A 21,548-nucleotide genomic window follows, 5' to 3' on the forward strand; every position below is an offset into this window, starting at 1 on the left:
TAAAAACTCAAAATTAAGCTTTCCTGTTCTTTCACAAGGTCATTAGCCTACTGGGATCAGCAGAGACATAATCCAGAATTTTTGAAGTCCTATAGTCCAGCTTATACCCAATGAAGGAACACACCCAATGGAGGATTCTTTACTTAAGTATTTATTTCCCATGACCTATTTCAAGGGTATGATCAGTAGGATATGTGGCCACTTAGAATGGGTGGTGGTCCTGTACTGGGGGCTGGGATGGGGAGTTGGGACTCGAGGCCCCCCGATGTATCATATACCAGGCACTCCCCTTCAGTTGTTAAACCGTGTTAAAGCAGGATGGGAGGTTTTATGGGAAGAGCTGGTGGCCTCATGGTTGGTACTCAGAACTTTTGGGCAACAGCCATCTACCAATTGGTGTAAGCTTTTCAATATTATTTCATTGAAGCAATACCTGCTTTCAAGAAGATTTGGGACATCTGGATGTTGAAAGGACACAAACAACATGAAAATAAACCACACAGGGGTGCCTGTGTGGCTCAGAGGGAGAGAGAGAGAGAATCCCAAGCAGGCTTTGCCTTTGCCAGTGTGGAGCCCAACGTGGGGCTTGAACCCATGAACCATGAGATCATGACCCGAGCCGAAATCAAAAGTTGGACGCTTAACTGACTGAGCCACCCAGGTGCCCCATGCTGAGCAGAATTTAATGAAGTCCAGCCTATCAATGATTTTTTTCATGGATTGTGTCTTTGACATTGGACCTAAAAAAAGAGTTACTATACCCAAGATCATCTAGATTTGCTCCTGTGTTATCTTCTCAGAGTTTCATAGTTTTTCATTTTACATTTAGGTCTAAGAGCTATTTTAAGTTAACTTTAGTGATGGATAAGATCTGTGTCTAGATTAATCTTTTTGCATGTGGGTGCCCATTTATTCCGGTACCATTTATTGAAAATGACTATCCCTGTTCCATTGAATTGCCTTTGCTTCTTTATCAAAGAGCAGTGGAATGTATTTACAGTGGTCTATTTCTGGGCACTCTATTCTGTTCCCTTGATTTGTCTATTGTTTTGCCAATACCACACTCTCTTGATTACTGTAGTTTCGCGTCTATTATTTGTTAACACCCAGTGTTCACAATGCCCAAAGTTCCCGAGCCTAACACTCCAATTAAAAACCAATTTTTTTTTTAAATGTTTATTTTTGAAACAGAGAGAGACAAAGTGTGAGCAGGGGAGGGGCAGAGAGCAAGGGAAACACAGTATCCAAGGCAGGCTCCAGGCTCTGAGCTGTCAGCACAGAGCCCGACGCGCGGTTCGAACCCACGAACCATGAGATCATGACCTGAGCTGAAGTCAGCTGCTTAAGTGACTGAGCCACCAGGCGCCCCTCCAATTTGAAACCTACAGTAAGTCTTTGCTTCCCACCGCCTGAGGAAGGTGAGCCTGCTCCACAAAGAACCTCCTAGAATCTAGTAGGTCTGTTGAGGATGGCCTTTTGTACCATTTTGCTCATTGGGAGGCATTTCAGGCTGCTAGATAAGCTTGGTTTCCTGAAAAATTAATCAGAGCAGGCTTTGAAGCTTAGGCCATAGCATCGAGTCCTCTAACTTAACGATATTTTCATAGAAAGAAAAATCTGCTATTTTGGCAACCTGAGGAGGCAATTTGGATTAGAGGGTCCCATCCATAGAAACTGCCCCATTGCAGGACCCTATTTAGTGAGTCTGTGGTCCATTTAGCGACATTAGTAGGTTCTCTTTCCCAGATGGTTTTCTTCTTAGGTCAACAGGTTGCCTGTTATCAAAATTCAGCTATGCCCTCTTTAGCCAGCGTGCAGTGATCTCCCCTGCTGACAGTCCAGGAAGTACTTCCCTCCTCCCCCCACAGGCAGCCAGGTGGAGAAAAGGTGAAATTATGGCTAAGGAGCTGGTTGGCATCCAATATTCTGGCATGGCTGAATTTGTCGTCCCATGTACGTGACAGTAATTAACTAGCGACTGCAGACCCAGTCGATGCTCTAAGCTGCACATGGCCAACGAGGCCTTATTTCAAGACATGGAGGTCCCTAGATGGGTTTCCCAATGACTGGCTTTCTTCTCGTGGATTATGGCAGGTTAGGCTTCTAAAAGCAAAGGTGTCCCTGGTTTAACTCTTCCTCCACGCTGTCCGATAATATCTGCAAGAGGTTTATAGTATTTGAGAATGATTTCTCTCGTTTCTAAGACACTGATCAATCTCTCAACATTATAGGGTCTCGTTTCTGAGGCCCCAAACTCCAGAATAAATATTCGCCGGTGAAATTTCCCATCTACCCGGAGGATCATTTCCCCATATTAATCCCTAAGGGAAAGAGTAAAAAGATAAAAGAAAGAGAGAAAAGAAAACAGCCTGGAATGTAGGCCAAGTGTGTGTGTGAATGTGTGATGCCTGTGTTTACGTGAATGTGTGTGTGTGAAGGAGTGTCGTGTGGTTGGTGTGCACGTGTGTGAGCAAGTTTATCCCTCAAGCGGTAGTGTGTGTGTGCGTTCACGTGCGGGTGTGTTGTTTGAGGGCATGTGAGCGCGTGTGTGTGTGTGCGATGTGCGTACACGAATCTGCGTGTGAATGTGTGATGCATGGGTTCACATGAATGCGTGTGTGAGGGTGTGTATGCATGTGCAACGTATGTGTGGACATGAAGGTGTGGGCGTGCGAGAGAACTCGTTCTTTGTGTGCAAATGCTGCCTCCCAGTGGCATCTACTACTTTTAAAAGTGCTTGCAAAAAGGCTGGGAATGAAAAGACAGGCGAGTTTCCTTGCGGCAAGCAAGCACGGGGCAAAATTTTCCATATACCTCACCTTTCATAGTTGTATCTTCCCAGTGGTGCCATAGGGAAGGGAAGGAAACTGAAGCTCAGGGATGTTACCTAACTTGCTTTACCTGGGCCACAGAGCTAGTAAGTGACATAACCAGTTATCCAAACTTCAGAACTATATCGTTTCTACCATTTTTTAAAATATTTATTTATCGAGAGAGAGAGAGAGAGCAGGAGGGGCAGAGAGAGAGAGAGGGAGACAGAGAGAATCCTGAGCAGGCTCCTCACTGTCAGTGCAGAGCCTAACACAGGCTCGAACTCATGACCACGAGATCATGACCTGAGCCGAAATCAAGAGTCGAACATGCAACTGACTGAGCCACCCAGGTGCCCCGTGTTTCTGCCATTCTTATGCTGCTAGTTAAGCTTTGAATTTTCCCAGGGGCTTTGCGGAAAGGCTTGCAGTCTAAAGTTAGAATTGCACAGCCCAGGGAGGCGTGCTGAACCGTTAGTGGAGAGATTTCTGGGCAGGTGAGGCTACCAAGTGCCCTAGCAGGTGGAACAGTCTAGGGCAGTGTGCATAATACGGAAGGGGAGAAAAGCCGGTTCATCCCTGTTGGGAGCCCCAGTACGGATTCCCCAGGAGGGCAGGATAGAGTAAGCCACACCGGTAGGGATAGAATGGTGAGCACAGCTTAGTTCTGGCATCAGGAGGGAACACAGTATCACTGTGTCAAAGGTAGTAACTTTTTTTTTTTTCCTTTTTAGTAGTGAAAGAAGAGAGAATATGCCTCATGATTCTGTTTCAGCTCTCTTTATACCGCATTTATTTTTGTGTTCCAAGATATACTTTTGTGACCTGTCAATAGGAAGTTCTGAATCATTTCCTATCCAATTTAAGGAATTTACTGCCTGCGGGATTATTTTGATAACTTCTAAAGTGTTTACATAATAGGAATCATTTTTGGTATTTATAGATTGTTTCCCATTTGGATAGCTGAAGAGTCATTCATTTATTTAGTTCCACTAATACAGAGTATCTTGATAATGCAAAATGGTGGGTCAACTGAAATGCGATTAGTTAGAATATCAGCCCACGCGGAAGTGAGGTCCACAGAGCCATTGCTAGGTTTGAAACAATAAGTCAGAATATGGAAGTTACGTACATCGTGTCAAGTTCCAGAAAAATGGACAAAGGGCTAAAGTGGTTCTTTGCACAAGAATAAAAGGAAAACACGAATAGAGATATTTAAATCTTTCAATGTTTCGAATAGTGGAAAATGCAAATTAAAGAGGCACTGTGTATATATATATATATATTTATATATATACAGTTAGCATATATAAATATATATATATACAGTTAGCATATATATATATATATACATATACATAAAAATTTTTAATGTGAAACAGCCACTCTCAGGGACCATTGGATGGGATTGCAAGTTTGCAAAAACACTTCTAGAGAGCAATATAACAGTACCAGTCAAAAGCCTTAATTTTTATGCCCAGAGGGATATCTTTCATGGAGATAGCCGAAACTTCAACCATAATGTACATATTAAAAGATATTTACAGTAATATTATTTTCAAGAGCCAAGAATTGCTAATAACTTACATATCCAATCACAGGAGAATAATTAAGCAAATTATGTTGCATGCAGATGATGCAGCAATAAATAGTAAAATCATTATACACACATGTATACACACACATATATGATTTGAGAAAATACATGTAATTATTAACAGTGGTTACTCTTTAATGGTGAGATTACACGTAATTTTTTTTATTTTCCTCTTTAAACCTTTCAGTGATTTCCAATTTCCATATAGTAGCATGAAAACTTTGTAATCTGGGGGTGCCTGGGTGGCTCAGTCAGTTAAGCATTTGCAAGCGTCCAACTTCGGCTCAAGTCACGATCTCGCAGATTTGTGAGTTCGAGCCCCGTGTCGGGCTCTGTGCTGACAGCTCGGAGCCTGGAGCCTGCTTTGGATTCTGTGTCTCCCTCTCTCTCTGCCCCTCCACCTCTCACGCTCTGTCTCTCTCTCTCTCAAAATTAATTAAAATTAAAAAAAAATTTAAAAACTTTATAATCTGAACAAAAAAACACAATTCAAAAACCTCAGTCTAGGAAGAAAAGTTCCATTTCCCTTTACGGTTAGCTCTTGATTGTTCTCTTTAAAAAATTTTAATTCTCAAATTAGTTAACGTGCAGTGTAGCCTTGGCTTCTGGAATAGAATGCAGTGATTCATCTCTCACATATGATACCCAGTGCCCATCCCAACAAGCGCCTTCCTTAATGCCCATCACCCACTTCCCCCACTCCCGTCAACCCTCAGTTTGTTCTCTGTATTTAACTCTTGATTAGTCTTGATAGTAAGTGGGATAAGCCAGAGAAGCCACCACAGTGATCCAAAATCACCACCATTTGTTCTTTTGTATTGTACTTTATTTTTTATATGTTTATTATTCACAGTCCTTCAATTTACTGGGTACGTTCGCACTGAAGTTGTTGAAGCCCTGACTCGAAAAAGTTTTACAGGAGAAAGATTACATTTCAAAATTTAGTGTCTGGGTCAATTTCTCCAAAATGGTGCTATCTTTGGAGAGGCTTGAGGATATTTGGAAAATAAAATAGACAGAACTTAAAATATCTTTATTTGCTTCACCTAGAGAGTCCCTGTCCACTTTTGATTCAGATTCTTACAAGTCGTTTTCCTTTCTTTGTGTGTCTGGCAGGTATGTAAAATGGAATAATAATATTTTGCAACTCACTTTTAGTAGTTATTAGCACAGACTTATACTTTTGGTATTGATCTTTAGGGCCATCAAGGTATCAAAAGAATGCCTTGGGGCGCCTGGGTGGGCGCAGTCGGTTAAGCGTCCGACTTCAGCCAGGTCACGATCTCGCGGTCTGTGAGTTCGAGCCCCGCGTCAGGCTCTGGGCTGATGGCTCGGAGCCTGGAGCCTGTTTCCGATTCTGTGTCTCCCTCTCTCTCTGCCCCTCCCCCGTTCATGCTCTGTCTCTCTCTGTCCCAAAAATAAATAAAAAACGTTGAAAAAAAATAAAAAAAAAGAATGCCTTGAGGAAATATGTAAATTTTTTATGTACATAACTTAAAGTTAAGAGAAGTAAGTTACTGTAATTAGATTTATATCTAACTTTATAAAACGGAAAACTCAGATGACAGTGGCTTAAATAAAATGGAGGTAATCTCCAGGTCTGTGTTATAGTTACTACAGTTTTATAGATCAGGAGTTTAAAATATAGAGTTCATCAGATTTAATACAACAAAACGCAGGCTTAGTTCAAATTATGTATGGATAATTATTATCTTTCTAATTAGCAAAAGGTCACAGTTCCCCATGTTTTTATGTAAGCAAGAATTGAATTCACATTGTTCAGTATTCTCTAGACTAATCTCTCAATTTTAGATTTGGAAAATAAACAGATTCCTTTCAACATGAGAAGCATAGCATCATCAACTTCTCACACAAGAAAGAAAAACAATTTATATTTTACAGTCATGTTTTTACTCTCATGTTTACACTACAATATCAGCTATGTTACCATTCGATTTTTTAAAATTGAGGCAAAATGTTACTTGTTTTTGAAACAAACTCATTTCATTTAAGTCATTTGTAGCTGATAGGAAACAATATTTTTCTTTAAAACAATATATTTTTTAAATGTTTATTTATTTTTGAGACAGAGAGAGACAGAGCATGAATGGGGGAGAGGCAGAGAGAGAGGGAGACACAGAATTGGAAGCAGGCTCCAGGCTCCAAGCCATCAGCCCAGAGCCTGACGTGGGGCTCGAACTCACGAACCGTGAGATCGTGACCTGAGCCGAAGTCGGACGCTCAACCGACTGAGCCACCCAGGCGCCCCTAAAACAATATTTTCAATGGAAATAATGTTTCAATTTCAACGCCTTTAAAAAAAATTTTTTTTCAACGTTTATTTATTTTTGGGACAGAGAGAGACAGAGCATGAACGGGGGAGGGGCAGAGAGAGAGGGAGACACAGAATCGGAAACAGGCTCCAGGCTCTGAGCCATCAGCCCAGAGCCCGACGCGGGGCTCGAACTCCCGGACCGCGAGATCGTGACCTGGCTGAAGTCGGACGCTCAACCGACTGAGCCACCCAGGCGCCCCTAAAACAATATTTTCAATGGAAATAATGTTTCAATTTCAAAGCCTTTTTAAAGCCAAAGGTAAAACAAGGTTGAGTATATATTTTCATACCCTGACTTTATCACTTCATAGTGTTTGCTTTATCTTCCCTCTAGTCCCATAACGTATTTATATACCTTTTAAATCTGACTCCAAATGTGGTTACTTGATGTTTGTCTTACTACCTCCTACTCTATTTGAAACTTCTAGAGGACAGAAACTCATTTTTGTCCTCACAACTCCTGAAGCTTTTTTGTAGTTGGGACCATTTGTGGGACCCCATCCGTCCCCTTCTCTGAGAAAGAAATGCCAATCCCTGTCCTCGAGCACAAAGATGAGCTAATAAAGTCATGTTTATACAGTGGGATGCCCAATCTCCTGACCATACCCAATCTGATGAAGCGTGCTCATGTGATTCAACCAGAGGAATCAGGTGTACTCTCCTGGGAAGATATTTGGATTCAGAAAAGTTAGACTTCCGGGACTCCTGAATGGGAGCTCTGTAAACTAGGAAGTTAAGGAGTGGCTATATTCTGCCACAGGTGCAGAGAAAAGCACAGAAGACCAATCTGCCTTCATTCTTTGAATCAATAAGATTTATTGACTCTAAGTGGAAGGTCCTCTGCAGGGGGCTGGGTCTACAACGGTGAACCCAACACATATGTTTCCTGTCCTTATGGAGCCACCAGCATTTGAAAAAGATTGTTGATATTCATTAATATTTGATCATAAATTTTGGTAGATGCAGCGAAGAAAAGGAACAGGGGACCCTGAAAGAGAGTAAGGGTGGTTTAAGAATCAATGAAGGCCTGGGGCGCCTGGGTGGCTCAGTAGGTTGAGCGTCCAACTTCAGCTCAGGTCCTGATGTCATGGCTCTTGACTTTGAGCCCTGCATCGGGCTCTCTGCTGTCAGCACAGAGCCTGCTTCAGATACTTTGTCCGCCCCCCCCCACACCTCCCCTGTTCACGCTCCCTCTCTTTCTCAAAAATAAATAAACATAAAAAAAAAATCAATGAAAGCCCTTCTGAGTAAGTGACACTTAAGCTGAAGCAAAAAACAGTGTCAGAACATTCCTGGTACAGCTGGGGTGCCCGGGTGGCTTGGTCAGTTAAGCATCCCACTCTTGATTTTGGCTCAGGTCATGATCTTGTGGTTCGTGAGTTTGAGCCCTCTATCCTGCGCTGGCAGTGTGGAACCTGCTTGGGATTCTCTCTCTCCCTCTCTCTCTCTCAAAATAAAAAAAAAAAAAAAAAGGAAACATTCCCTGAGGATATATGCCAGATGTTCAATGACACCTAGTAGCATTCAATAAATATATTTTGAGCTGAAAAAACATTATGTTTTATAAGATAACCAGACACAGAAGTCCTATTAATTGGTTGGTGTAGGTGTTTGGCCATAAAAGGTTTACATAAAACTGTATTTTTCAGGCCACATAAGCTTGGGGCTATACTATAACAGTCACAAAAGAGTATTTATCTGGCTTTACCCTTGAGGTCCCTGAATTGACTCTCATTCTAGCTATTTCTTCCCAAATATTAACGGAGGTCCTCAGGGTCACCCAGCATACAGGGTGTGCTCTGTATCTTACTCAACTACTGTATGCTGTGTGTCATTAATTTTTTTTCCAAGTGTGAGGAGCTGTGAGGATGCTGTTATTCTCACTCCTGGTCTCTGATGCTCGATGAAGGCCTCCTTGCTGCTGCTACTTTTTACTGATGCCTGTCCTGAGGTTGCTAGAACCCAGTGCTAGGGGCAATGTTGTCTGTACGGAGTGTGGTACCTTCAGAAGCATGTTCACAAATGCTGGTGATGGCTTCTGTTCTCAGTGTTTAAATGGGTATAAAATCCACACAGCAGGCGGCACCTGGGTAGCTCAGTCAGTTAAGCGTCAGACTTCGGCTCAGGTCACGAACTCTTGGTTCATGGGTTTGAGCCCCACGTTGGGCTCTGTGCCTGGAGCCTCCTTTGGATTCTGTGTCTCTCCCTCTCTCTCTCTGCCCTCCCCCTCTTGGGTGCTCTCTCTCTCTCAAAAATAAATAAACATTAAAAAATAAAATCCACACAGGGGCTCCTGGGTGGCTCAGTCGGCTAAGCATCCGACTTCAGCTCAGGTCATGATCTCATGGCTCGTGAGTTCGAGCCCTGTGTCGGACTCTGTGCAGACAGTACGGAGCCTGGAGCCTGCTTCGGATTCTGTGTCTCCCTCTCCCTCTGCCCCTCCCCTGCTCATGCTCTGTGTCTCTCTGTCTCAAAAATAAATAAAAACATTGAAAAAAAAAATCCACACAGCAGGAGTTCCTAACCTAGGCACTATGGATGGACTTCAGAAAATTTGGAAATCCTTTGATTTGTATGCACATTTTGGGGCATGTAGGTGTTTGATGGTGGAGAAGTAAGGGAGGAGGGTTATAACTTTTAAAGAGTTTCAGAGGAAGTTCCTTACCTCTGAAGATTAGGAATCACTCTACTATAACAAGAGGAGGAGAGCTGGAAACCATTGCATGGCCAGCACAGTGCTTTCCTTCAATGTTCTTTCTTACCACTGAACCAGACCTGCACACCATCTCTTAGGGGTTCCTTGGTTCTCATGTAATGAGAGGTCACTCAACAGGACATATAGGCTTGAATCCTAAGGTGAACACAGCCCAGTCTCAAGCTGGTATCTCACCTACCTATTTATGACATAAGTAACAATAAAAACCTCCATGCCTGTCATAACAATATTTTTGTTTGCATCTGTATAGGTATATATGTACAGGTGACCCTTGGACAACATGGGGATTAGGGTGGATGAAACCTTTCACAGTTGAAAATCCATGTATAATTTTTGACTCCCCCCAAATTTGACTACTAATAGCCAACTGTTGAGCAGAAGAGAAAGTTGATTAACACCCATTTTGTATGTTACATGTATCATATACTGTATTCCTACAATAAAGTAAGCTAGAGAAAAGATAATCATAAGGAAGAGGGGAAAAAAAGCATTTACAGGACTGTACTACTGTATTTACAAAAAAAAAAATGGTGTATAAGTGGACCCATGCAGTACTAACCTATATTGTTCAAGGGTCAACTGTATATTCTTTTTTTTTTTTAATTTAAGTTTATTTATTTATTTTGAGAATGAGAGAGAGAGAGAGAGAGAGAGAGAGAGAGCACAAGCGGGGAAGGGGCAGAGAGAGAGGAAGAGAGAGATAATCCCAAGCAGGCTCCTCACTGTCAGTGCAGAGCTGATGCGGGGCTCGAACCCACGAACCGTGAGATCATGACCTGAGCCAAAATCAAGAGTAGGACGCTTAACTGACTGAGCCACCCAGGCGCTCATACTTTATTTTTAAATGAAAAAAGTGACAATCTGCTAGTTCTTAAAAGTATAAAGGGAGATTTTCTTATCTTCTTACTTTCACTTAGAGAAAATAAGAAGTTTACTATCAGTTTTTATTACTTTTTACTTTCAGTCACATCTTTTCCTCTCTGCAGTAATTTCCCCTCAGATGAATTTGACTTTGTTACATTTTCCCCCTTGATCTCTTTCTTCATCTTCCTTTTTTTTTTTTTTGTTTTTTTTGCTCATGTTCATTTAGACATCGAATGTCAAAAATTCATTTCACGTTCTTCCTGCAACACGGTTACATATTTTAAACTTCACCATGTGGTCAGATTCCTGCCATCAATTGCGTACATGGCTTTTGCATCCCTGATTGGCAGTGCGAATGATCTGGATTACTGATCATTCTTTAGCTATAAACATGCCCAAATATGCTTTGCAAAACTCATTTTTAAAAACATTTCATACCGTTGCCTTCCCTTAGCCTTCATAATTAGTCACTGAAACAGCGAAGAACGGTCGGTACTTATTTCTGGTGGAAGGGGTTTGAAAAAGCACCTTGGAGAGACCAGGACTTCCCTCTGGAAGCTTGAAAGTACCTAGTTACAAGTGAATGAATCTTCTATTTTCTTTATGGAAAACCGAAAAGTTGCTTCAAGCTGTGCTTATGTTAGATTTGGCATCACACTGAGTGTTGCAGAGACACTGCAGAAGGAGTCCTGTTGTGAAATTAGATGAAAAACAGTGGTAAACTGAATTTCATTTAAGTGAGTGTTTCTACAACTTAAATTTGGTTTCTGCCTGGTATTTAAATAAATATACTTCAGAGCCTTTCCAGAAATGCGATAGAAGACCAAAGAACACCATAACACAGCAATGCACACACGGAGACTGCCCTGAGGAGGTTGAGGCTTCCTGGGAGAAGCAAAATTACATTTTCCACTCTATCTTGCCATTCTACACAGAACTGATAAGCACAAAACCTGTTTTATTTTAGCATCTTCAGAATTTGGGGGCAAGTTTCTTGAAACGTCAGATAGTTCTGAATGCAAAAAAAAAAAAAAAAAAGAAAAAAAGAAAAAGAAAAAGGAAAAAAAAAAGGGAACAAGGTAATGCTCATTTTCCCTCTTTAATCCGACCTCATTCACTTGTGGGTTGTGAGATACCAGGCAGTAAACTCTCACTTCTTGAGACTCAGCGACGTCTGCCCAAATGGGCACACCCTTTTGTGAACACCCTCCAGCGATTCCATTTTTTCTCCCCTCTACTTGTTTCTTCTCCACGACGCTTAAAATGTTCACGGGCTACTCTCCTCGCGGGATGCCCGAGGGCAGCCTTGTGCAGACAGCGTAGGATTTCCCAAGGAACCTCCGCCTGGGACCCGCCTACGTGCCTTTAGGCTGCCAGGCGGCCGGGGAGGCAGTGCGACCACCCGCAGTGTCGCCATGGCAACGGCCCGGGGCCCACCACGCGACCGGGAGGGCGGGGAAACCAGCGCGGAAGTCCCGCCCCCGATTTGCCGGGCGCAGGCGGCCCTCGCCGGGAACGTCGCCATGGCAACGGCGCCGCGCGCAGGCCGCGGCCGGAGGGGTGGGGCAGGGGGCGGGGAATGTGAGCGCGGAAGTCCCCGCCCCCGGGCTGCTGGGCGGTGGCGACGGCGGCGGCCCGCAAGGATTTGAAACCGTTTCGCGGTGGCGGCGGCGGGGGTGGCGGCGCGGCGGCCGACCGGAAAGCTTGCATGTAGGGGCGCCAGGTTCTTGATTTCCCGAGTTTCCTCGTCCTGCCCCTACAACCCGGGTTCTCGAGTGGAATTTTGCGCGGGGTGGCGGTCGCCCCGCCCGTGCCCGCCGGTCCGGGGAGGGGCGTCGTCCCGCAGGCCCCGGGCCCGTTCGCAAGGCCTGTGGGGCGCGCGCCCGGTTGGGGGGCTCTGGGCTCAGACCGCTGCGGTTCCACTTGTGGAGTGAAAACCAGCCCGGGCGCGGACGGGGAAAGTTCTGGGTAAAGTTTGCTGGGCGGATGGAGCTGGTCCGCGAGCCGGGGTCCAGAGATCGGACCGCTCCGCTGGGGAGGAGAAATCTGTGTCCGGGACAAGGTAGGGAAGCGGCCTCTGCCTCGCGGGCTCGCAGGCCGCCCTCCCCGTGCCCGCTCTCCACTCTTGCAGGGGAAGTTCCTCCCAGGACAGGATGGGCGACCCCAGAGTGAGGGCAGAACCCAGGTGCTGGCTCCTCTGTGGGGACAGTCCCGACAGCAGTGAGCTCGGGAAGGCCTGGCCCAGCATCGCGGCGTGCTGGGGCCAGCGAGGGTTTCCGAGTTCCATTGTGCAACAGAAAACAACATCAGTACAGACGAACAGCCTGTATTCTGATCACTGGGTGGCTATATTATTATTTGCCCTTTATGTTTAAAGAGGAGTAAAAATAAGAAAAGGCAAATGAAACGACAGGAGCCTCCGCGTAGGGGTCAGGCTGCAGTGGGGTGGAGCGCACGATGACGGGCACACCGTGTTCAGGCCCAGCTGCCACTTTTCGTGGGACTGACTCTAGGTCAGTAACTTAACTCTGCTAAGCCTCAGCTTCCTGCTCTGGCAGGTGGCTTTGAAATAGTGCCTGTCTCCCAGGGCTGTGACCGGGAGACGTTTGTAAAGCACACGGCATGCTCCTGGCACCGTCGGGGAAGGCTCTATCAGTGCTCGCCTAACTGTCCAAACATCCCATGCACCTGTAAGACTGAGCTACTGAGGGACGTATTTCAAGTTTTCTGGAATGACTCGCCATACATTTAAAATATGTTTTGAACAAAATGGTTTTTTTTCTTGCAACTTTGAGGAATGTGTTTATTGTGTTTGGCAACGGGCGTATATATATGTGGGGTGTATTTTTTGTTTGGCAGTGTGGCTGCTTTTCTTAAAAGCCTTTTTTAAAAGGCTTTAAGGTCTGCTTCTTTCTGCCTTGCTGACTCCTATGGCAGCTAAGCACCTTGAGAAGGTTTTGGCTTATTTGAGAGGCATCCACATATAAATAGGTTTTAAAAAAGACAATGGCAGGGGCGCCTGGGTGGCGCAGTCGGTTAAGCGTCCGACTTCAGCCAGGTCACGATCTCGCGGTCCGTGAGTTCGAGCCCCGCCTCAGGCTCTGGGCTGATGGTTCAGAGCCTGGAGCCTGTTTCCGATTCTGTGTCTCCCTCTCTCTCTGCTCCTCCCCCGTTCATGCTCTGTCTCTCTCTGCCCCAAAAATAAATAAAAACGTTGAAAAAAAAATTAAAAAAAAAAAAAGACAATGGCAGTGAGTTAAATAAAAGACATGATCAAATATAGAGTAATAACTATTAAGAAGAGTCACCCAATTGACTTCTTTTTTTGGTTTTGAAGTAATTTATGTGACTAGTAGGCACATGGTTAAGCATCTGACTCCTGATTTCGGCTCAGGTCTTGATGGTTTGTGAGATCGATCCCTGCATCAGGCTCTGCAGAGACAGGGCAGAGCCTGCTTGAGATTCTCTGTCCCTCTCTTTCTGCCCCTTGTGCACTTGCACACATGCTCTCTCTCTCAAAATAAATGAATGAATTTGAAAAAAAAGATGTCATTTGTGTAGGAAGAATTCCTTGAAGGTTTGAAATGGTAACAGTTTTTCCTTTTTGCATTTCTTAATTTTATTTGGAGAATAAATAAGGAATAAGAAGATGCAGATTTTAGGTTTTTGTAAATATCATATTGACCTTTTGTGTTAAAAAAATGTGTACTCCAGTATTGTGTCTCCTTAAAACAATTCCAATTGCCTTTCTACTTTTCAAAATATGCCTTTATTAGTTGGAGATATTGCTGACGTGTATGTAAATGGCCCACAGGTTCCATATAATGGATCTGAGAGCTAGGGACTTCAGAATTTTAATCCTAGCATTGCGCTTTATTTCATGACTTTGGGTGAGTCTTTTAACTGTTGAGTTTTAGTTTTCTCTAACCTTAAACATTAACATCTCCTGCATGTGTCAAAGAATTTATTGCCAATTAGTGATCATTACAAATCTTTTGCTTTAGCTTTATTGGTGGGTGTTGTCAGGCAAATGTTTGAGTACAAGGGCAGGATGCATTGTTAAAGCCTGGGAGTATACTCCTGGGCTGGAGCTGTGTTCAGAATTCTGGGTTTGTGAGTTTCTGTTTGTCTGGTCATCCATTTGAATAGTTGCCTTTCACCTTTATGATCTAATACTCTGCAGTGGTATCTAGCCTTTTGTTACCAAGTACATAATGGGTGTAATTATGTTAGAATGCAGTTAGTTATTGTAGGAATGCAAAACAACCATTCCAAACACCCCCAAGCCAACTAACCAATCAGAAAATGCATTTAACTACAACTTCTCTTAACCAAGTCTTAAATTTGAAAATATGTTTTTTCTACTGTGATGCAGAAGGTAGGATTGCCAGTTTTGGTAAATAGAATTAAGGCCATATAATATTTCTTAAAAAAACAATTTTTTTTTAATGTTTATTTATTTTGGAGAGAGAGAGTGCAAGGCGGTGGGGGTAGCGATGGAGGGAGGGGCAGAGAGAGAGGGAGACACAGAATCCGAAGCAGGCTCCAGGCTCCGAGCGGTCAGCACAGAGCCCAACGCGGGGCTCGGACTCACGGACCGTGAGATCATGACCTGAGCCGAAGTCAGATGCTTAACCGACTGAGCCACCCAGGCGCGCGGCCATATAATATTTCTATTCTAGCAGATCTGTTTGGTACTCAGAACAGAGTCTTTTAAAAAATCATTGGTCACGTTAAAGTGGGACATTATTCCCTTTTGTTAGCATTTATTTACCAGTCAGTTCTTTAGCTTCTAATACGTGCCACATAAAGTGCTAGGTGCCTACTAAGATGTGTAAGTCAGGGGCCCTGCCTTCCAGGAACACGTCACAGATGGTGGAAGACGTGTAAATAATATATAGATGGGTACAAAAAACGATAGCACGATGAATGCTGCTCCCAGATGTGAGCAGGGCATGCTGAGTCTGGCACAATGGGCGTCTAGGCCGAGCAGGGCAGGCTTTATTCAGAAGTGCCATTTGAGCTGTGTTTACCTGACCGCAGGCAGAGGGGACAGCCTGTGGGGAAGACGTGGAATCGTGTAAGGGCTTGGAGGGTTGGAGGCATGGCACGGAGGTCATCGGTGGGGAGGTGGCCTTTGGTGGGTGGGTGTATTAGGCAGTGTGTGTGTAGGGAGAGGTGAGAGATGGTCTGGTGGTGCGGAGCCTGATGCAAGGGTAGAACTCACCAACCTTGAGATCATGACCTGAGCTGAATGAAGTCGGCCGTTTAACAGACTGAGCCACCCAGGCACTCTAGGAGAGACTTTAAAATAGAGTGATATGCTTAGCTCTGCACTTGGAGGTGGCGGGAGGGGAGGGGGGGGGCTTCTTCTGGTACCAGTGACTGAAGCAGGCAAACCAGATAGTGGGTTGCAATATCTCTGAGATAGTCGTAGCTAGAAGAGAGATAACAGGCAGGTTTTGAGACATTTCCGACTATTTGTTGATATATTGACTTCAGGGGGGGTTAGAGAATGGGAACGGGGGAGGGGATGGAGACCCCGGGAGCGGAGAGTTTGAACCCGGGAAGAGGTAACTGATAGGTGATCGACGTGTCGGCAGTAGAGAGGAGAGTTAATGCTTCGGATCTAGAAGCAAAGGAGGAAAGGCGGTATTCTCTTCTCTTAGAGGGAAGCTGAGAGGCAGAAGGAAGAGCCTTTTGGGGTGTCACCCCCTGACTGTTATTTTTTCCATGAAACGAGGTAAGATTTTTTTTTTATTTCCGAGTGAGAGGAGGCAAGCGCAGTTTGAGGGGCTTTGAAATGTCTGGTAACTGCTTTGTGGAGCAGGAAATGGCGAAAGACACCTGACAGTTCGGGTAAGGTAGGAAGCTGTGTGAGTGCAGGCAGTGCCTGTTTTCTCCAGACCCTTAGCTGGGGATTGAGGCAGGTGGTCAAGGAGCACAGTCTTGCTGAGGGAGCAGAAGGAGGAGAGCGTTTAAGAGGGTAAGAGCTGTGATCTGGTAGAAGGGATTTGGGAAGATCAGAGCGACGGGAATGAGGAGGACAAGGGCTAGTCGGCTGCTGAGGGCCTCATAAGAGGAGAGTTTCTGGATTGAGGCTGGAGGGGCAGCGGTTGGGACGCGGCAGTACGGATCTCGGTAAGTGTTTTCCTTCCGGGGCGAGGCTGAGGGGAGAGTGGAAGACCCCAGAGAGTGGGCACCACGGGCCTGAGAGAGAATGGGTCCACCTCTGACAACCGGGAGGGAAGTCATGGCGGCCAGCAAAAGCTGTGGTTTACTCCCAGAGACAGGCAGAGAGAACTTTCTAGGAAGAGCCTGTTGGTAGGTAGTAAGATGGAGGGTACTGTGGTTCAGTACTAGAAGCTGGTTGAGCAGAGACGAGGCCGGCCGTGGAGGAAGACAGCTCATGAGGCAGAACAGAGCTTTTGTCCAACATATAATTTGTAAATGAGTAAATGACAAACTGGGGACTACGTGTCATGTAGAGGGAGTCCATGTCCCTTTCAAGACATTAAAAAAATTGTTTTTAATGTTTGTTTATTTTTTAGAGAGAGAAGGAGTATGAGCGGGGGGAGGGGCACAGAGAGAGGGAGACACAGAATCCGAAGCAGGCTCCAGGCTCCGAGCTGTCAGCGCAGAGCCTGATGCAGGGGTCGAACTCACAAACCATGAGATCATGACCTGAGCCCAAGTCGGACGCTTAACCGACTGAGCCACCTAGGTGCCTCAAGACATGTTTTAATTGAAAGGAACATGGTGAGCGTAGATAGTTTTAACTTAAGGAGTTTTGTCAAAACCTACCGAGTTTTGGGATTCACCTTCTCACATATAGTATTTTTCTTGCTAATTAGGAAGAAATGTGAGCACTGATACTTTAAGGTTTTTTTTTTTTTGAGGGGAATTAACATTTTTGAATTTATATAGAGTTAAAAATCACTTTTTTGGTATACAGTTTGGTGAGGTTCTACACATGCCTGGGACAGCGTCTTCTAACCTCCTATACAGACAACACGCGGAACAGTCCCGGCACCCCAGCTGTGTTCCTTGTGCCACGGCCTTGTGTTCAGTGCTCCCCGAGCTGCTGAGCCCTGTGAACCACTTTTCTCTGTGCCCACACTGTTTGCCTTTTCTAGAACGTCATACAAATGGGTCCATGCAGTGTGTTGCCCTTTGAGAATGGTTTCTTTCGCTTAGCGGGCTACATTTGCGGTTTATCTGTGCTCCGTTCGGATACCAGTGGTTCATTGCTTTCTGTTGCTGAGTACTCCTTGGTTGTGTGGGTACATCGTAGTTTGTTTACCTGTTCCCCGGGGGAGGGACGTTGGGCTTGTTTCCTGGGGTTTGATTACCCAAGGAGATAGCAGCTATACAAGGTTGTGTGAATAAAGACTGTTTCGCTTGAGGAAACACCCAAGAGTGAGATTTCTGGGTCACATGGCAAGCGTGTGCTGAATGGCGTAAGAAGCTACGAAGTCGTGATCCCGGGTGGCTGTGCCGTGTCGCCCTCCTACCCGCAGTTCCTGAGAGTTCCTGTCGTTGTGTGTGCTCACTGGCATTTGGTATTGTTTATTTGGCATTTTTTATTTTAGCTGTCCTACAGAGTGTGTAGTGAGAGCTCGTTTTGACTTTAATTTGCGTTTCCCTAATGATTAATGACGCTGAGCATCTTTTTATGTGTTTAGTTGTCATTTGTATAATTTCTTTGGTAAAGTGACTTTTTTCTTTCTTTTTTTTTTTGCTATTTTTATTGGGTTGTTGTCTTACGGTTGGGTTTTGAGAGTTCTTTGTATGTTCTTGATATAAATCCTTTGTGACTCATATATACATATATATGCGCATATATATATGGGTGTATATATATATGTATATATGATTTGCAAATATTTTCTCCCAGTCTGTGACCTATCTTTTCAATCCCTTAATGGAGTCCTTTGCAGAGCAAAAGTTTTTTTTCTGTTTTGGTGAAGTCCAATATAATAATTTTTACTTTATGGGTAGTTCTTTTGGTGTCCTGAGAAGAAATCCTTGCCTAACCCAAAGTCATCAATATTTTCTCCTATGTTTTCTTCTAAGAGCTTTATAGTTTTACATTTCACACTTAGGTCTGTGATTTGTTTTGAGTTCACTTTGTCTACCGTGTGAGGTTTAGGTTGAGGTTTTTTTTCTTTATTTTGCATATGGGTGCCCAAATTGTTATAGCATATTTGTGGTAAAACCTGTCATTTCTCCGTGATTTGCCCCTTTGTCCATACTGCGTCCATACTGATATGCACCAGCTGTCCATACTTGGTTGGTCAATTTCTGACCTCTGATTAGTTCCATTGGTCTGTGTGTCTTCTTTCACTAACACCGCATTGTCTTGACTCCTTAGCTTTATTGGACATCCTAAGATCAGGTCGTGTGAGTTCCCCAACTTTGTTCTTTTTTTCCTGAATTGCTTTTACTCTTCTAGTCCCTTTACCTTTCCATATGCATTCTTAGACTCAGCTTGTGCATATCTACAAGGACTGTTGCTGGGATTTTGACTGGGATGACAACAGATCTATCGATCAGTTTGGGGATATTTGACACTAATGTGTTTTCCTTGCTCTCTTTCATCAGAGTTGTGTGGTCCTCAGCAGACAGATCTTAATATTTTAATTTTAAATCTCTTACAGACTGAATTATGGAAATGGGAAGTGAAGAAGAAAAGTGGGAGAAGCTGGATGCAGAATTTGATCACTTTGTGGTAGATATGAAGCCCTTTGTTCTAAAATTACCTCATAGGTCAGGTAAGATTATGATGGTAACCTTTTAAAAAAATGTCTATTTATTATGTTTGAAAAAGAGATTGAGAGGGAGAGCGAGCACGCAAGGGGGGAAGAGGCAGAGAGAGAGGGAGACAGAATCTGAAGCAGGCTCCAGGCTCCGAGGTGTTAGTGCAGAGCCTGACACGGGGCTCGAACCCACGAACTGTGTGATCATGACCTAAGCCGAGGTCAGACGCTTAACCAACTGAGCCACCCAGCTGCCCCGTAAACTAGAGTCTTAAGATTAATTTTTTTCTTTGTAATATTTCCTCAAACCAGTGAACTGTCACAACAAAAACAAAGCTGAATTCTTTTTTTTTTTAATTTTTTTTTTTCAACGTTTATTTATTTTTGGGACAGAGAGAGACAGAGCATGAACGGGGGAAGGGCAGAGAGAGAGGGAGACACAGAATCGGAAACAGGCTCCAGGCTCTGAGCCATCAGCCCAGAGCCCAACGCGGGGCTCGAACTCCCAGACCGTGAGATCGTGACCTGGCTGAAGTCGGACGCTTAACAGACTGCGCCACCCAGGCGCCCCAAAGCTGAATTCTTTTAATAACAATTTCATCTGAAGCTGATGTAGGATTGTTTGCTTTGAGCTATTCAAGGGTAAATAGAAATTTAGTGATAATATTCTAGAAAACTGTGGAAAGATCTTAATATGATACCACTCTTAGACATCATGAGCTTAAAGCCCATGGATCTCTAAAGTTTCTTTAGAGAGTTTAAAATTTCTTCTCAACTATTCCTTCCTGCATCTTTTTCCTCCCTGAAATGCTTCCTCTTTCAGGAGCCTGCTGTCCCTCTGCTCTCTAACAGTTTTATGTATCAAAGCAGAAAAGAATCTGTTGGTCTTGTATGCTTGTTGGTTGACTGAGTGAAATCAATTGCAAATGAGTTTTTGTTGCTACCTTGTCTGCATTTCTTGGCCTGTTTTCTCTAATTATGGAATGAGAGTCTCTGTCTCAAATCAAAGACTTTCCAGATAATTTAAGGCATCAGAAGACAATTGGAGAGAGTTTGGGGGGGCCAAGATGATTCTCTAAGTGACAATAGGCTGTAAAGGCAAATCTGATTTGGTAGTTTGGCAGTGGAGAGTGGGAGTGGGGCCAAGAAACTCTGGCTTTTACCCGAGTTTTGTCCAAGTTCCCTCTTTCCCTGAGGTGTCTAAGTGAACCGTGTATTCAAAATGAGGAAGCAACTCAACATTAGATATTTGTTCCAGGATGCTGTGCTGGGAGAAGGGAGTGTCGTGTAGCAGTTATGCATTCTTTTTTTTATTTTTTATTTTTTTAAATTTTTTTTTTCAACATTTATTTATTTTTGGGACAGAGAGAGACAGAGCATGAACGGGGGAGGGGCAGAGAGAGAGGGAGAGACAGAATGGGAAACAGGCTCCAGGCTCTGAGCCATCAGCCCAGAGCCCGACGCGGGGCTCGAACTCACGGACCGCGAGATCGTGACCTGGCTGAAGTCGGACGCTTAACCGACTGCGCCACCCAGGCGCCCCATATGCATTCTAATGGTCAGTCACCCATTGTTCCACGGCTGTAACCTTTCCTAGTCAGCATGGTCTTTCTTCCAGGCTTCTTTCCCAACTGTCTTCTCTTGCCTTGTCAGACTTTAACCTCCTCTTTCTTCTTCTGCTAGTCTTCAAGATGCATATTTCATGTCCCGTGGCCCATTCATGGTTATTTGTATTATTTGTATATTATTTGATTAATTGTATTCACAATGATATCTATGTTGTATTCTCTTATGATGTTCACTACCTTTTTTTTTTTTCTTTTTCATTAGATCTGCTCATTAGGAAAAACTTGTATTAAAGTCTTCCATTATAAATGTATTTCAAATAAAACTACCCTCATATTTCATCTTCTTTTAAAAATGGATGTTAGCTACATAGAATTGGACTAATTGTAGTCTTTGGTTCATGAGTCATTGCCGGTATTGGTATATCCTGCCCTTTTATTTAATTAATTAATTCATAGTGAATGATCTGGAACTCACATCCTAGTCAAGAGCCTGAACAATGATAATAATTTATATCTTCTTCTAGCTAAATTCTACTTCTGATAATTGCTCTCCCCAATATTGTAAGTAGAGTACTGAATTCTTTTCAGTAATCAAATTGTACTGAATTCTGGCCATTAGGATATTATATAGGTTTCAGTTTTCTGCAAGACATTTAGAAAATACATAGTTTGAAAAAGTGTTTCCGTAAGTTTATCTGTTTTACTTTTCTTTTTGCCCCAAGTACCCCCAGTATTTCATGAACTTTGCTTTGTGGTTATATAATTTTCAAAGCTAAAAATACAAAACTTCTTCAAAGGTTAGCCCTCATACCTGTAGTGATAAATCTGGTATGAGCAAAGTGGTAAATCCAGCCCTCGCGATTTTTGTAGGTAAAACAATAAATGAATGTGACCTTTAG

General features: G+C 43.7%; 1 protein-coding gene across 4 annotated transcripts in view; it reads left to right on the forward strand.

Moving 5' to 3' along the window:
• Positions 1-11,911: 11,911 nt before the first annotated feature.
• The window catches only part of CEP112 (centrosomal protein 112), a 427,630-nt gene continuing 417,993 nt past the window's right edge, over positions 11,912-21,548 (forward strand). For 3 of the 4 annotated variants that reach the window (XR_006297953.1, XM_043585077.1, XM_043585076.1), the window contains exons 1-2: positions 11,927-12,032; positions 18,983-19,096. Coding sequence is in view for 3 of the 4 variants with exons in the window: in XM_043585077.1 (XP_043441012.1) it covers positions 18,991-19,096 (106 nt within the window). In the remaining variant the exon portion in view is untranslated. Of the gene's footprint in view, positions 12,033-18,982; positions 19,097-21,548 lie in introns of all 4 variants that reach the window. The other variant, XM_043585075.1, reaches the window with a different exon arrangement.

Source organism: Prionailurus bengalensis, chromosome E1 (genome assembly GCF_016509475.1).
Source record: "Prionailurus bengalensis isolate Pbe53 chromosome E1, Fcat_Pben_1.1_paternal_pri, whole genome shotgun sequence".
Taxonomy (NCBI): domain Eukaryota; kingdom Metazoa; phylum Chordata; class Mammalia; order Carnivora; family Felidae; genus Prionailurus; species Prionailurus bengalensis.